General features: G+C 43.4%; 1 protein-coding gene across 4 annotated transcripts in view; it reads left to right on the forward strand.

Moving 5' to 3' along the window:
* Positions 1–13,999, forward strand: part of shank3a (SH3 and multiple ankyrin repeat domains 3a) — a 151,078-nt gene that overhangs the window by 109,849 nt on the left and 27,230 nt on the right. For all 4 annotated transcript variants that reach the window (XM_076142111.1, XM_076142107.1, XM_076142108.1 and 1 more), the window contains one exon: positions 9,310–9,423. In XM_076142111.1, the coding sequence (XP_075998226.1) occupies positions 9,310–9,423 (114 nt within the window). The remainder of the gene's footprint in view (positions 1–9,309; positions 9,424–13,999) is intronic.

Below are 13,999 nucleotides of genomic sequence, written 5' to 3' on the forward strand. Positions count from 1 at the left end.
TAAAATGTTCACCCACACTGATCTACAAAGCTGCAGAGCGTCTGTGTGAGGTCCACATGATATCATCCAAAGTAACTAAAGAAAAGTAAATGTTAGAATAGATGTGACAACACAGCCTCACTCTCAGGGTCTTGAAGTTAAAGAGGCATAACGAATATTTAACTGCATACAGACCAGCATGTGTGTGTCCCCTCCATCGCTCATGCCCTCAGCTAAACCGGGAAGCAAAAATGGAGTTAAACTGAAACAAAAATGTGCTCTGAGCAGGAAGTTCCTCTGTGAAGTCAGAGGGAGGGATTTTCTCCTCAGTTTTCCTCTTTTTCACAGATAATTGGCCAGTGCAAAGATTAGGCTGAACATTTTCAATCTGGCTTACTGAGACTTAGATGATGTGAATTCATCATCTTCGTCATGCGCCCTGGCAATGTGCAGATCTTAACACAGCTGCACAGCACAGTGAAGTTTCCTTTTGAGGAAAGGATGTAAGGATGTATTCTTGGAAATGCTCTGGAACCGTGTATAAGCTGTCTGTATAAAATACACCCAAGCATTACATTCAACAACACACCCATTATGTACATTTAATCCATCCGTTGCTCATTTGAAAAGCATTTGAGATCTGTTATCGGCAATAAGACAAATTGCTGTGTAATGATGAATGAAGTCTCTCGTATGAAGCTGGTGGCTACATATGAAATGTGAATGCTGCCGAGCTCTGATAAATCAAGGAGAGAAGATTAATTTCCTGTTTTTATTCATTTGAATTATCTGCCTTTGTGAAAGTAAAAATAATGATCTTAATCTTTTAGCGTAAGTGAAAACACTTTATTATTGTGCTCTATCTTTGAGATTTATAGACACCTCCTCCTCCGAACTGCATATGAATGACTTTGAGAGCAGGTTTTTTGTTTGAGAATGTATTTTCTTACTGTGTTTTAACATATTACTTCCACGTATTACTTAATTTTCACCTTGCTGTTTAATTCCTTTCTGCTGCTTCATTGTTCTGCAGTTCAAACATGTAGTATACACTATTCTAACGGTCAGTCGCTCTAGACATATCGATGTATTCATATGTTGTTAGATGCTATCACCTGTCACTCAACGAGGCCCCTTAGGAACGGCCACTGGCATGGCGTGGAATAATGAGGTGTGGCGTGTATGATGAAGGTTGATGGGAAGTGTGTGTGTTGTGGTTGAGAGACTTAGGAGTGTGTGTCCACGTTTCCCAGGAGAAATCAGAGTGTTAGCACATTCGGGACCCTAGGGCATGCACTTTATTAAAAGTGGACTCATTGGTCATTGATAGTTTGCAAGGCGTGTGTGTGTGTGTGTGTGTGTGTGTGTGTGTGTGTGTGTGTGTGTGTGTGTGTGTGTGTGTGTGTGTGTGTGTTGTTGTTGATTCTGCATAGATAGGGTCACAAGCCTACAGCAAGGACACTGATGTCACAGCTAACTGCCTAGCTGTCCAATCAGAATAGCAGCAGGGTCCCACCCACACACCTACCTGCTCCCTGCTGCACACACCACCTGTCCTCCTCTACACTCTCATTGTTTCTGCTCATTCTTTGTTTTCCCAAACACATCCATACGGTGAGCCGCATCTCACAGGTTGGTTCCCACTCCCACCGTCTCAGTGAAATTAAAACCTGTGTTTACCAAACACATGTCTAGTTTACTGCGACATCGCCACACATGAAATGCTAATGAGAAAAGGCAGCAGAAGCTGCAGTTGCGGGGGTTAATCAGCGTGTGAATAAACATGACCGGCAATGACGGTGCTGCATAAACAGTTATAAACAGATACATATTCAAACAAAATCAGCTTTTGACTTATAATCACTGTCACGTAGCGTGACGCTACACTGGACACAGGACATGTAGGCATGAACGCCGCGTGACTCAGTGATTCCAGATGGTTATCAGCAACAGGCCCTTTCTCTTCCCTCTGCACAGCGACCATTAAAGTCAGTGGGGTGAAATGAGCATGTAAAGGCCATGTCCTTACACTGTGGTGTCAGCTACAGAAGCTATTTGGAAAATGACCGCCCTCGTTTGTTAGATTACTCAGTGAAAAGCCTCGTCGAGAGCTTCTTTATCTTGAACTCTCCTTCCAGTTCGTGCCGATTTGTCCAGAAAAGAAAAACATCTTTCAGCCAATTACAGGCATTCTCCTTTAGGTCGTCACAGTCATTTCCGTGTATTAAACAGCCTAATGTCAACATCAACAATCGGCAGACAATCAATGGTGGGTCCCACAGGTAATCGATCAGTTTTCTGCACATGAACACAAGCAAACATATTGATGTTAAGTGATTGTTCTTGTGAATGTGTTACAAAAAAAAAGGTAATTGAGTAAGCCAACACAGAGGATGGCTGTGAGGCTGCCTGCTGTGTCTTTGTCCTCACTCGAGGGTCGATACAAAGGGAGAAAAAGAAGGAGAGATGGAATGAAAGCAAGTGAGAATGAATAAGAGGAATGTCACGTAGAGTTCCTTAAGCCAGAGAGGGAGAAGAGGGATCCCTCTGAGTCAGCCTCCCTCCCTCCCTCCTCCCTTTCTCCACCTCCTCTCATTATAATTTACAACGCCCCCCCCCCCCGCCTTTCTTTTCGGTCTGCCTTTTTTCTACGTCCTCTCAACCCCTGTTTCCGAGTCTGCTGCCATTCATAAATATATATTCATGAATGTTTCTGACTTCCTCCATATTTGTTTTCTCATATTTTTTCCCAGAACTTCATTGAAGTATTCCTCTGTGTCCCTCTCTCTCTTCCTCTCTCTCTCCCCCCCTCCCCTTGTCTCTCGCTCTCTCTGTTGAATACTGATGAGCCAGCGACTGCACCACTCCCTCCCTCAACCTCTCCTAAGCAGAGGGAGTCCTGAGGACACGTTACCATATCCCACTTTTGACACAGAGAAGTGTGACTAGTCCTGTTTCTTCTCATTTACTCCCTCCCTCCCTCCTTCCCTCCTTCGTCTTGTCTCGACTCTGGGGTCCTCTCAACCCTTTTCCACACCGCCTCATTTCCTGACCGCCATCCCGATGCTCCCTTCCATCCGTTTTCTCCTTCCTGTGCTTACCTGCTGTTCTCCTTTTCTGTTACTCATGCTGTCCTATAACTTGTGAATATATTGTTTATTTCTGCCGCTCATTCTCTGCGGTGCCATGTCTCATTTCCCCTCTCTTCTGAGCGCTAACACTTATATATATATAAAGGAGTGACCATCCACGTTGCACTACCTTACACATTCATCTCCCTATGCTATTCCTTTGTGTGTGTGTGTCTGTGTGTGTGCGGGCGTTTGCATGTCTCTGGATGTGTCCCCTTTGTTTCATAAAGATGCAACTCTGCTCTCCCTCTCTCTATTACATTGGATTGAACTGAGGTTTAATAAAGAGTGCAGGGATCCAAATCTAATAACAGCTCCACTCTGGTTATTGGAATGCTCTCTGCACTCACCTTCTCTCTCTCACACACACACACAGACAGAGAGAGAGAGAGAGGCACGGAAATACTGTACATATTTACTTATTCTTCAGAAAAGCTTTGCTCAGCAACTTCATCTTATATTGCACTGCATTTTACACACACATACACACGCACGCACACACACACACACACACACACACACACACCTAGAAGCTCTTTAAGTAGTTAATAATCATTAATTATCAATCAATAAGTTAATCATCATAACAGGTTCTTGATTTTCAGAATGTCTTAATCTTGCTGTACTCAGTTTGACATGACAACATTGTGAATACAGGATCTGGTTTATATTGTGAGTTCATAATTCTATCAAATGGGATTTATCGCAATTATTGATTTGTAACTACTATTGATGGACTCTCCTCTTTCTAGTACCTTAGCAGTAAATTAGATGGCTGATAGTTTGGTCATAGAAACGTGGGATAGTGGAGGTAAAGAGGCTTTTGTTTCTTGGAGAGAAAAGCAAAAGTGATGCGCTTACAGATTCAGTGAAGATCAAAATAAGCACGGGGGCGGCAGACGTCTGAATGGTGATAGCTGATGTTACACATTAAACCAGGGAGAGTCAGAGTCACAGTGAGAAACGGACGTCATGCAAATAGCAGGTTGCAGCAAAGGAATGATATATATTAAACAGAATCACATGACAGCCTTTGTTTTGTCTGACAGACTGACGTTTCATGAAAGAAAAGCCTGATTACAACGTTTTACTGGAAATGTGTAAGAAGGCATCAAAAGCTGGAGAAACTAGTGTGTCTTCCTGTCACCATGCTTATTGCTGTAAAGATTTCCCGTTGTTTCTCCAAACTGTTATGCCTGCTTTATTTAAGTGAAAGTGTAAGAAATGTTCAGTGAAGTTCCTGCTTGTAAAGTTGCTGTGCCTGCATGGGCAGATGGTGTCATCTTCATACTGTATGTTCTCTATATCTACTCGGTGTTATGCCTATTTTACACCGATCAAATTGGGAGAGTGAATGAATGAAAAGGCTGGGTGAGACAGATAAGGTTTCCAAAGTCAGTTAAGGTTCTCGCTCATCCAGGTCATCTTTCAGACACGGTTCAAAGCAACTGCTTTTGCTTTTTAAAAGAAGACATTTTGCTGCTCATCCAAGACGCAGATTCAGTTTCAAGTCAGTGGTGGGCAGCAAACTGGCATGTGTCCTTTGAATCTGTCACACTGTGGGACATGGGTGTCCCAGTTGGGTGGGTGTCCAAGTTCGCAATCAGCAAGACCATTACAATGGTGAATAACATAAATAATCGTAGCAAACATGTTTCCAGTTTCCCTTCACCTTTCACAAGAAACCACTTCACTGAAATCTTGCACGCCGTCTCCGTCTGAATCAGTGTGAGTGCATCACTGGCAGATAGCCATCAGCTTCCCTCAGCACAACTGCATCCTTTGTTGTCTGTGTGCGCAGGCAAATACAAGAGTTTGATGCTCACATGGTTACCTGGGAAAATGTGTGCTGTCATTTATTTAGTCATTCTTCATTCACTCATTCAAACCCATTGCCCTCACTGTGTACTGTATGTTGTTGGTGTTCTTCAAAGGAGGATATGAGGGGAGAGAGAGAACATGAATGACTCAGCTTAAAGCAAGGAAGCAAAGCAAAGCAAGCATTAAAATGAGCTCAGTCGGTTAGTGCGTACGTGCGTGCGCACACACATACGGCACATTCCTGCATACACACACAGACGAACGCCGATGCACACGCACTCAAGGTTAGGATGCACTGAAGCTTGCAGACAGGGTGTGTGTAGAGTATAAATAGCTCTGCATTCTCACCGATGCTATTTTTGTACCAGAAGTCGTGACTGACTCAAAGAAAAGCTAAATTCAGAGGGAGCACACCCCCCCCAGCCACCCAGCCACGAACACACAAACACACAAATACACAACCGTATTGTCCCTGGGCAGTCATGAATGATATGGCGCCTGTTAAATAGTTCTCTCTCTTTGTCAGCGTTCCCAGGAGCTTCCTGTGATCTCTCTTTGTCATTGCTGCACAGGAGCATCTTTCTCTTGCTGCTTCATTCCCTCGCAACGCATTGTGGAAACACAATGTGAATTTTTATGACCGTACCGTATGACAGTGAGCTGTCACATTGTCTAATAGCCCGGCATTACAGAGTGTGTGTACACAGCTTATGTGTCTCTCCAGTCTTAAACCACTGCTGACAGAGTTGTGAGTGGGGATTCTGTTTGTCCGTGCAAACATATGCTGTGTTTTTGCTCTCATAAACTTACCTGTGGAGGCGATTATGAATCAGTGTGATGGGTCACGGCCTCTGCAGAGCGATGGTGCCGAGACAGAGCTGATCTGATGTGCAGGAGGAGAGCGAGAAGCTGAGGTGTCCAGCTGAGGTGTTGATTGGTTTACGAGGAGACACACGTTTAGTTAAAGCCCTAATAGAGCCCCCATGTGGAGCAGAACAGAGTAGAACAAACTAGCTTTGAATTCTCTAGGAAGGACACGTTTCCTCCAATTTGGCCCCTGGTAGTGAGAGTTACATTTTTTTTACATAGTTGTTCATAAAAAAGGGTCCTTATACTCACATAAAAAAATTATCTGAATTTCTTTAATCTCAGAACAAACTTCTGACTGCTCGACTCAGCAGCGAACACTCAACCACAAATTCAGAAAATAAAAAAGGAGAGGGAGCATTTTTTTATGTATTATTTATTAATTTAAATTTCATGCAAAAACATGCAAAATATGCACGGAGAGAATTTGTTTAGACAAAAAAAGAAAAGAAAGTTAATTTCCTGTAAACATCAAAGGACTGTGACAAGTTCATAATGTGCAGTATGGTGACCAGAGTGACCCATGATTCAGATGTCAGCAGGTCACTTCATTTGAATTTATTTATTACCTGTGACTTTTTTTTTTATAAAGTTTCATCCAAAAACCTCTGAGAAACGTTTGGTTGGTACAGTCAACAGGCTGTATTCCAACAAACTGCTTTTGTGGCTTCTCAGCGTGGAACTGCTCCAATGTCTCGTCTGGATGGAAGGAAACGTCAATACGGCACGCAGATTGAAACTCCTCCAGCACAGACATGCACTGTTTGAGTTCCTTCCTGCCACTTGGCTCCTGTGAGCCCACATCTGATTCACAGGGACAGTTGTCATGCCAACACAGCGCTGGCAAGCACCAAAACAGAGTGGCAGTGTAAGGTAGCCGCTACACACACTGCGGGGAAGTTTGAATTTGTGTGTGAGAGCATGTGGGCATATTGTGTATGAATGCAATTTGATGAAGGCATTTAAAAGTGCATCGTGCATCGATACCTCAAGTCTTTTTGACATTTTTGACTTGGACGGTGTGTGTTGAGCTTGTGCTTGTAGATGCTCAGGAATCCGTTCTGTTAATATTGTCAAGAGTTAGTGTCAGGTGCCCATGATGGATTAGTAGTTGGGGGAATAAGGGAGTGAGGGAAGTGAGCGAGGGAACAATCGGAAGTATAACCTCATCTCCACACCGTCAGTGGAGAACAGCCAGTGTAGCCGGGATGTAATGCAGGGATACCAATAAAGTAGCCTGATAGCGAGTAATGAGGAGCAGGATCAAATAGATAACCAGCAAATCATTCGGAAATGGCGATGAGAAGAGGAAATAGTGGCAGGAGAGAGGGCGATTGAGTGAAGGGGGAGATGATGAAGGGGGTGAGGAGGCCAGCAGGGGGAAGTTGTGGGTAGGTGTGAGGGGGGGGGTGAATCAGCACATGCGTCCTCTGTGTGCTGAGTTTCATGTTTTTCCATACTGCAGGAAGTCAATAAACAGACGGCATCCCCTCCCGTCTGCCTTTCCTCGCGGGAGCCACAACGCAGTGTGGGAGCGGCCGACACGGAATCATTTGCTGCATTTGCATCTCCAGTCAATGAGTTGAATGTCAGGACTCAAAAAGTATCGAGCGCAAAACGGCCTGTATGGCTTTCACGGTTTGGAAAAATGCAACACGGGGTAAAGTGGTTGATTGATAAGTTATGAGCTGAGTCATTCACTTTACACATTTTTCAGCATTTCCAGGTGAAGCCTTTGCATATTTAGGGAGGGGTGAATGTCTGAATGGGTGAAATCTGGTCACGTCCTTTCTTCATGTTCCATAACACTGACCACTTTATACCCTCAAGAACTTGTAAGTGTAGTCACCGGGCTCAAATGAATGCAGCTAATTAGAAAAAACATGCTTAAGAATTACTACACACACAATATTCCAACCCATGCTGATTTCAATGTGTGTCAGGCTCAGACGTGTTGATTGTAGTGGTCAGTGAAAGAGAGTGCTGCATGAAAACAACATGTTCTGTTTACACTCATTAGTGTCTTAGCTGTGGAGAGTAGCAGCCAGACTAAGACCTAATGAATGCACAGTGCTTACAGTTTGTGTTGTCTCTATTATCAAACGCATGCCGCTTTTCTTTTTATCTTTTGCAATTTGTACATTTTGAGCGTCGGCAGTACAATCATATTGTTTCCAACAGAGCTTGTTTGAACAAGACTGATCACACAGTCTACGCGCTCTTCTCCTCTGAATTGTTTCTGCATTCGCCGCTCACCTGGACTGGGATGGATTTGAATCAGGAAGGAGTCCATAGAATGACAGGCAATGTTTGCATTTTTAGCATTGTGTCAAATATGAGAGCCCAATATGCAGCTCCTTATCCTGACCCAGGTTACATCACCATGACGTCCCCATGTCAGCCCAAATTGTATTTTGTAGGACGTAGAATACATCATTTAGTGGGCTGTCTGGTGGCTGCAGCATCATACTGGCGTAGCTTAGCAACCCGTTCAGAAGAAGAGCTTGCTCAGGCGAAGCTTCAGTTCCAGCTGGTGATCTCTGAGGAAAGAGAGTGTGTGTGTGTGTGTGTGTGTGTGTGTGTGTGTGTGTGTGTGTGTGTGTGTGTGTGTGTGTGTGTGTGTGTGTGTGTGTGTGTGTGTGTGTGTGTGTGTGTGTCCGTTAGCTTGCTGGGATAATGGATGAGTGTTGTAGAAATGAGCGTGCTGGCTCAGTCCTGCAGGGAAGATCAATATCAACTATACATTCATCTCTAATTACCACAGGGCAACATAAGAAGGAATCTCTCTTTCTCCTTTGCGCCCTCTTGCTCTCTTTTGCAATCTCTTCTACCCCTTTTTCTTTACTCCTCTGTCTCTGTCTCTAATTCAAAGCTTGATGGGCGTTATAGCATCAGTTTTAATATGTTGATTAGGGCAAAGAGGCCCAAGCCAGCGTGTTCTCTACATCTGCTTACAAAGAGGCATTACTATGGCATTTCATTATTTTGATGTCAGACAAGCTGTCACACTCACTCCAACACGAACACCCTTTTCAGTACAACGGTGCATTGGGCGGTATGTAATCTAGGTGTTGTTTTGAACTGTATTTGGTCTGTGTGTGTTAGTGATCGATAAGTCTGACATATAAGCACACTCGGTTGAACCCATTTATTTAAGGGGCCAGTTTTGATCAGCATACAGCCTATACTGCCTCTTCCTCATGGGTCAAGCTCTGCAGTTCACTCTCTCTCATCCACACCTACACCACGCATGGGCAGTGTGTGTGAGTGTAAATCTAAACACATTTTCCCCATCCCCACTTCTTCCCTCTCCATCTTTGCACACCACATTATAATTTATGAACTGGGATCATAAAAACCTAAATACTTCACTGTGTTATAAAGGCCTTTGTCCTTACATTGTCTCTGTGTCAACACTCTAGAGGCTCCACAGCCTCCAAACGATAAGAACTCGACTTACTTTTATGACACTATGACTGATTTAGGACCCTCCTTTCTTTCTTTCTGTCAGTGCTGAGTATTGGAGAAGGTGGTTTCTGGGAAGGCACGGTCAAAGGGAGGACAGGCTGGTTCCCAGCAGACTGCGTGGAAGAAGTTCAAATGAGGCAGTATGATCCACGACTAGGTAAGACGTCTGCATGCATACAGACACACCTTCATGCACACACACATTTACACATACATATTGATACACACGAGAAGTATATCTCTTTCTCTGACTATACTGTAGAAAAACAATAGCATTGAGTTTTGATGTAGCATCAGTACAATTTTGGATTTATTGAAGTGCATTAATTTAAGTTGAATTATACACTTACACAACAGTGTGTGTGTGTGAAAAATGCTGTAAATAACTAAAAAAAATTGTCAACAGTAAAACCCCATTCATTCAAATGAATTCTGCCACAGTTACTGTCTGTTTTGCTCCACCTGCCTGTCTTTATATACTGATGTCATACTGTCACTCTGGTCTCAACACATTTTCAGCATGCCAGGGTGCATTTTTCACAATATCTTATATCTTAAATAACTTTTTCATTTTTTTTTTACCATAAGTTGAGACTTACCTAGTGGTTACATCACCGGTTCAAGCATTGGGCACATACTGGAGCTCTGGTTTTGATCTTGGCTCTGTCCGTGGTGCTGAAAATAAAGTCAGTTTTTGTCCCATGGGAGAGAGGATCAGCTTATGCTGTTCAATTTATTTGGAATACTCCTAAATAACAAATAAGGAATGAGTAAATGTGTCAACCTGCATTGATTATACTACATAATTGTTTTAACTAAATAGATGTGGGGGGTTTTCTATTGTTTCTGTAGTGTAGTGAATGTAGTAGTCGTCCATATCCTCTCTGTAAAATATTTTCCCTGCAAATCCCCCAGATCCCAACAGATTTAATTTCCTTTAATGAGGAGTTGTAGTGGGAGGCATGTATGTGCATCTGTTTTAACAACTGACCCTCCTCTAACTTTGGACCATCACTGTAAAGCAAACAGCAAATAACTTCCATTTTTCCTTCCATTTATGTTGGTGTGTCGTACCCTTTGTGTGTGGTTACCATAGATGCACTATGGTGTTTTGTTAACCAGAGAAATTTCCAACCAAGAGAGAGAAATTCACACCACCAAACAATACAATGTCCAGACATACAAGGTGTATCAGCAATGGGTGCATACTAACTGATAATTGATAATTAATGTTTTAATGATTCTTGAAAGATTGTCACATGCGCGGACAGACACACACACACACACACACACACACACACACACACACACATTCACACTGCTGCTTAGATGCGGCAGATGGCCCATTTTGTTTTGCTGGGGTCTCAGGGGCAACTTGTTCAACATGTTCAACACTTACACTGAATTTAAATTCAAAAATGGCAGCAGCAACAAAAACAACTGGCTATTGTGTGAGATTTAGGAAGATGTAATATGCTGCAGCAGATACAAATGTTGGAAAATAGCACAAGGGCAAGTTTTTCATGAAAATCCCTACCGCCCCGTGTGTTTGTCATGCATCTCCCGGGACCTATTTCTAGAACGCCGGGGCATTTCTCCTTTCAAAGGCTTGCCGGAGGATCGAGGTTACCTCAGAGTAAGCGTGAAGAGATGAGAAAGGCCGGAATCTCTAAATACCCCATTTAAATGCATTGTGAGAAAAAGATAGGGGAACGTTGGAAAGAAAGGGCCAGATAGTGAGGGAGACGGATGGTGGAGCATAGTCTAAAGGACAGCAAAGTGGAGATGGCAGAGCACGTCTTTGAGAGAGGTGGAGAGAGAGCGAGGGAGAGAGAGAGAGAGAGAGAGAGAGTGTGTGTGGTGAGGGTGATGGGGCTGATATTGAAACACTGCCCCACTCAGTCATAAATTGTGGAAAGAAAATCTGTCTACTTCTGCTGTTTGGTCTCATTGTTTCTGTCTCCTGGTTCCATTGGTTGGTGGTCTGACCATGAGATGAAACAAATGCAACCAATCACACCCATCAATGTACTGCATTTATCCCATCCCTCATGTTTACATCTACTTCAACAACTGTAATCATATCTCATCCATTATATTCCAGAAAGACAATTATGCACATTTCCTTTCTGAATGAACAAGATATAAAGTAGCAACGGCTGAGTGAACATATAATCAAGTATTTAGAAACGTGCCAATTTCTGAATCCTCTGAGGAGACGTTGTTCTCACAAATTTCCCCAGATACCTTCACAATCATATGACACAGTAACACACAGGGCACGATAGAAACACACACAAAGACTTGTTTATCTAAAGGCAACTGTTGAGGCGTCACTGACAGTTAGGGCGATATGTCTCAGCCTAGTGAAGCAGGAAAGACAACCCTGTCGTCAATTAAGTAACCCAAATTCTTCTTCTTCTCTTTTCCCCTTCTCTCTGTCTCACACACACATACACACCCTTACTCACACACACTCTTTCATTCGGAAAAATCCACATGCACAGCGCCCTCGCCCATTGATGAGGCTGCTGCTGCTCTCTCTCTCTCTCGCTCTCTCTCTCTCTCTCTCTCTCTCTCTCTCTCTCTCTCTCTCTCTCTCTCTCTCACTCTCTCTCACCCTCCCTCCCCTTGAGCCCCCCCTCTGCTCAGCCACCGTACTCCCAGCTATCCATGAGTCGTGAATCAAAGTGCTATCCCTCTTTATCCATCCCTGCCTCCATCTCTTTTCTTTCCTCTCTGCCAGGTTTGAAAGAGTGCTGAATGAGAGTAGGGAGACAAGAAAATGGGTTGATGGTGGGTGGGGGTGGAGTGTGGAGTGTGGGGCGGGGGGGGGGGGAGCAGAACAGAGGTAGGACTGAGGCAGAATGAGAATGGGAGGAAATGGAAAAGCCAGCAACAAGCAGGAGCAAGCAGATGAGAGGGAGAGAGAGATGGAGTAAACAAAGTGTAAAAGTCAAACGAAAAATAATAGGAAAGGGGAGGGCGAGATGGACTGATAAGGAAAATGGGGGCGAAAAGCAAAAAAACTATTGATTGACTTCATTAAGACTAGAGTGAGTGATGCAGCGGTGAAATGCTGCTTGCTGTGGGCTGATGGGGTTGTGTGTGTCGGGGAGGGGAGGGGTGCATATACATGTGTTATTATAAATCATGGTGCTGTTAAACGTAACAAACAGACCTATGCTCCAGTCACACACACACTCACACTCACACACACACACATGCTGTTGGGCTGCATGCGGGGGTTAATAGAACATGTTTACCCATGGTAATGGAGGGGATAATATGAGTATGAACAGCTTTCCTTTTTTAATGATCCCAGCACATTGCCACCGGCTGGTCATTTTCAACACCAGCACTGTTAAATCTGCTCTTCTGTGTGAAAAACACACCTCACCCCCCCAAAATGCACGACACACAGACACACACACACTGACACACACACACAAACATACACACGCACACACGCACATACACACACAGAATTATTGGATTATGGACTTCTTATGTGCTATATAGCTAATATAGACGCGATGCCCTAAAGGACACACACACACAGCATGATGATACATTTCCTTCACTATGAAGAGATAAACATTGATTGTATTTCTCAGTGGTTTGATATTTTAACAAGCATGCAAACTTTTATGCCTTTTTTCTCTCTCTCCCGCTCGCTAGCTTCATTCCCTCGCTCTCCTCACACCACGGCACAGTTGAATGACTCACAGCAGCATGAATCAACCCAGTCAGATCCAGCCAGAGCTATTTTTAGCCTGCCCATTAAGAAGTTTTGTCTCTGCACTCGCCTAGAATGCTTAAACATCAGCGTTGCTGCAGCAGACTGACAAGGGGGAGACCAAGATGGAGGGTAGCTGCAAAAGAGGAGGAGAGAGATTACGCAATTGGTTTGTGTTGTAACTATCAGCATAGTTTCCCCAGTCCGAGCTGCTGATACTTCTGTTAATGACATTGGTTTATAACGCGGTTTCACAATCTCCCAACCCATTAATCCTGCTGCATCATGCTTTTAAACACAGTAATCTGTACGGGAATGTTCACCCTGGGAGACACATACTGATGCTGTCATAAATGTTTCATAGTTTAAGAAAAGGCATGATTCATTCCTTGTATTGATTTGTATCGATAGTGATATAAATTCAGCAATTTTCAAAGCCTCCCCAGTGAGGTAACCTGATTGAGTCCAGAAGAGGTTTTGATTCCAAACACAGAAATGGATGAAGATTTGACTGGGGCAGGAAATGAACTTTCTTACGGGGCTGGAATAGGGGAGCCAGACACATGGTATGATTAAAAATACTGGCCTTGGGAAAGATGGATTAAAAGGTACAGATTTCTATGTTGATATATCACTAAATGATCATGTGGAGACAAAACCATTTGTTTGATATTTATTAGATAAAAAGTCATCCTGAACTGGACAGGGATTTAGAAAAAAACTAGAAAACTAGTTAGACAGATGAGTTGGAATCCTGAGATCAAAGAGAATCCATCATCATAAAGGATAACAACCTAAAACAACCTCAAAATAAATGCTTTCCTCACGAAACACATGTTGGATATTCACCCTGCGTGCGTTTATCTCTGGTTTGAGCTCTACTGCTCCTCCAAAGTATGTTTGTCTTTAGCTTTGTTGTAAGCTTAACTTCCGTCTGCCGATACTTCTTACTTTATGTCTGCCTGCTGCTTGTTGCTGAGCTGGTAGTATAAAG

Source organism: Genypterus blacodes, unplaced genomic scaffold (genome assembly GCF_046128005.1).
Source record: "Genypterus blacodes isolate CSIRO-AG114 ecotype Tasmania unplaced genomic scaffold, CSIRO-AGI_Gbla_v1 ptg000021l_1, whole genome shotgun sequence".
Classification (NCBI taxonomy): domain Eukaryota; kingdom Metazoa; phylum Chordata; class Actinopteri; order Ophidiiformes; family Ophidiidae; genus Genypterus; species Genypterus blacodes.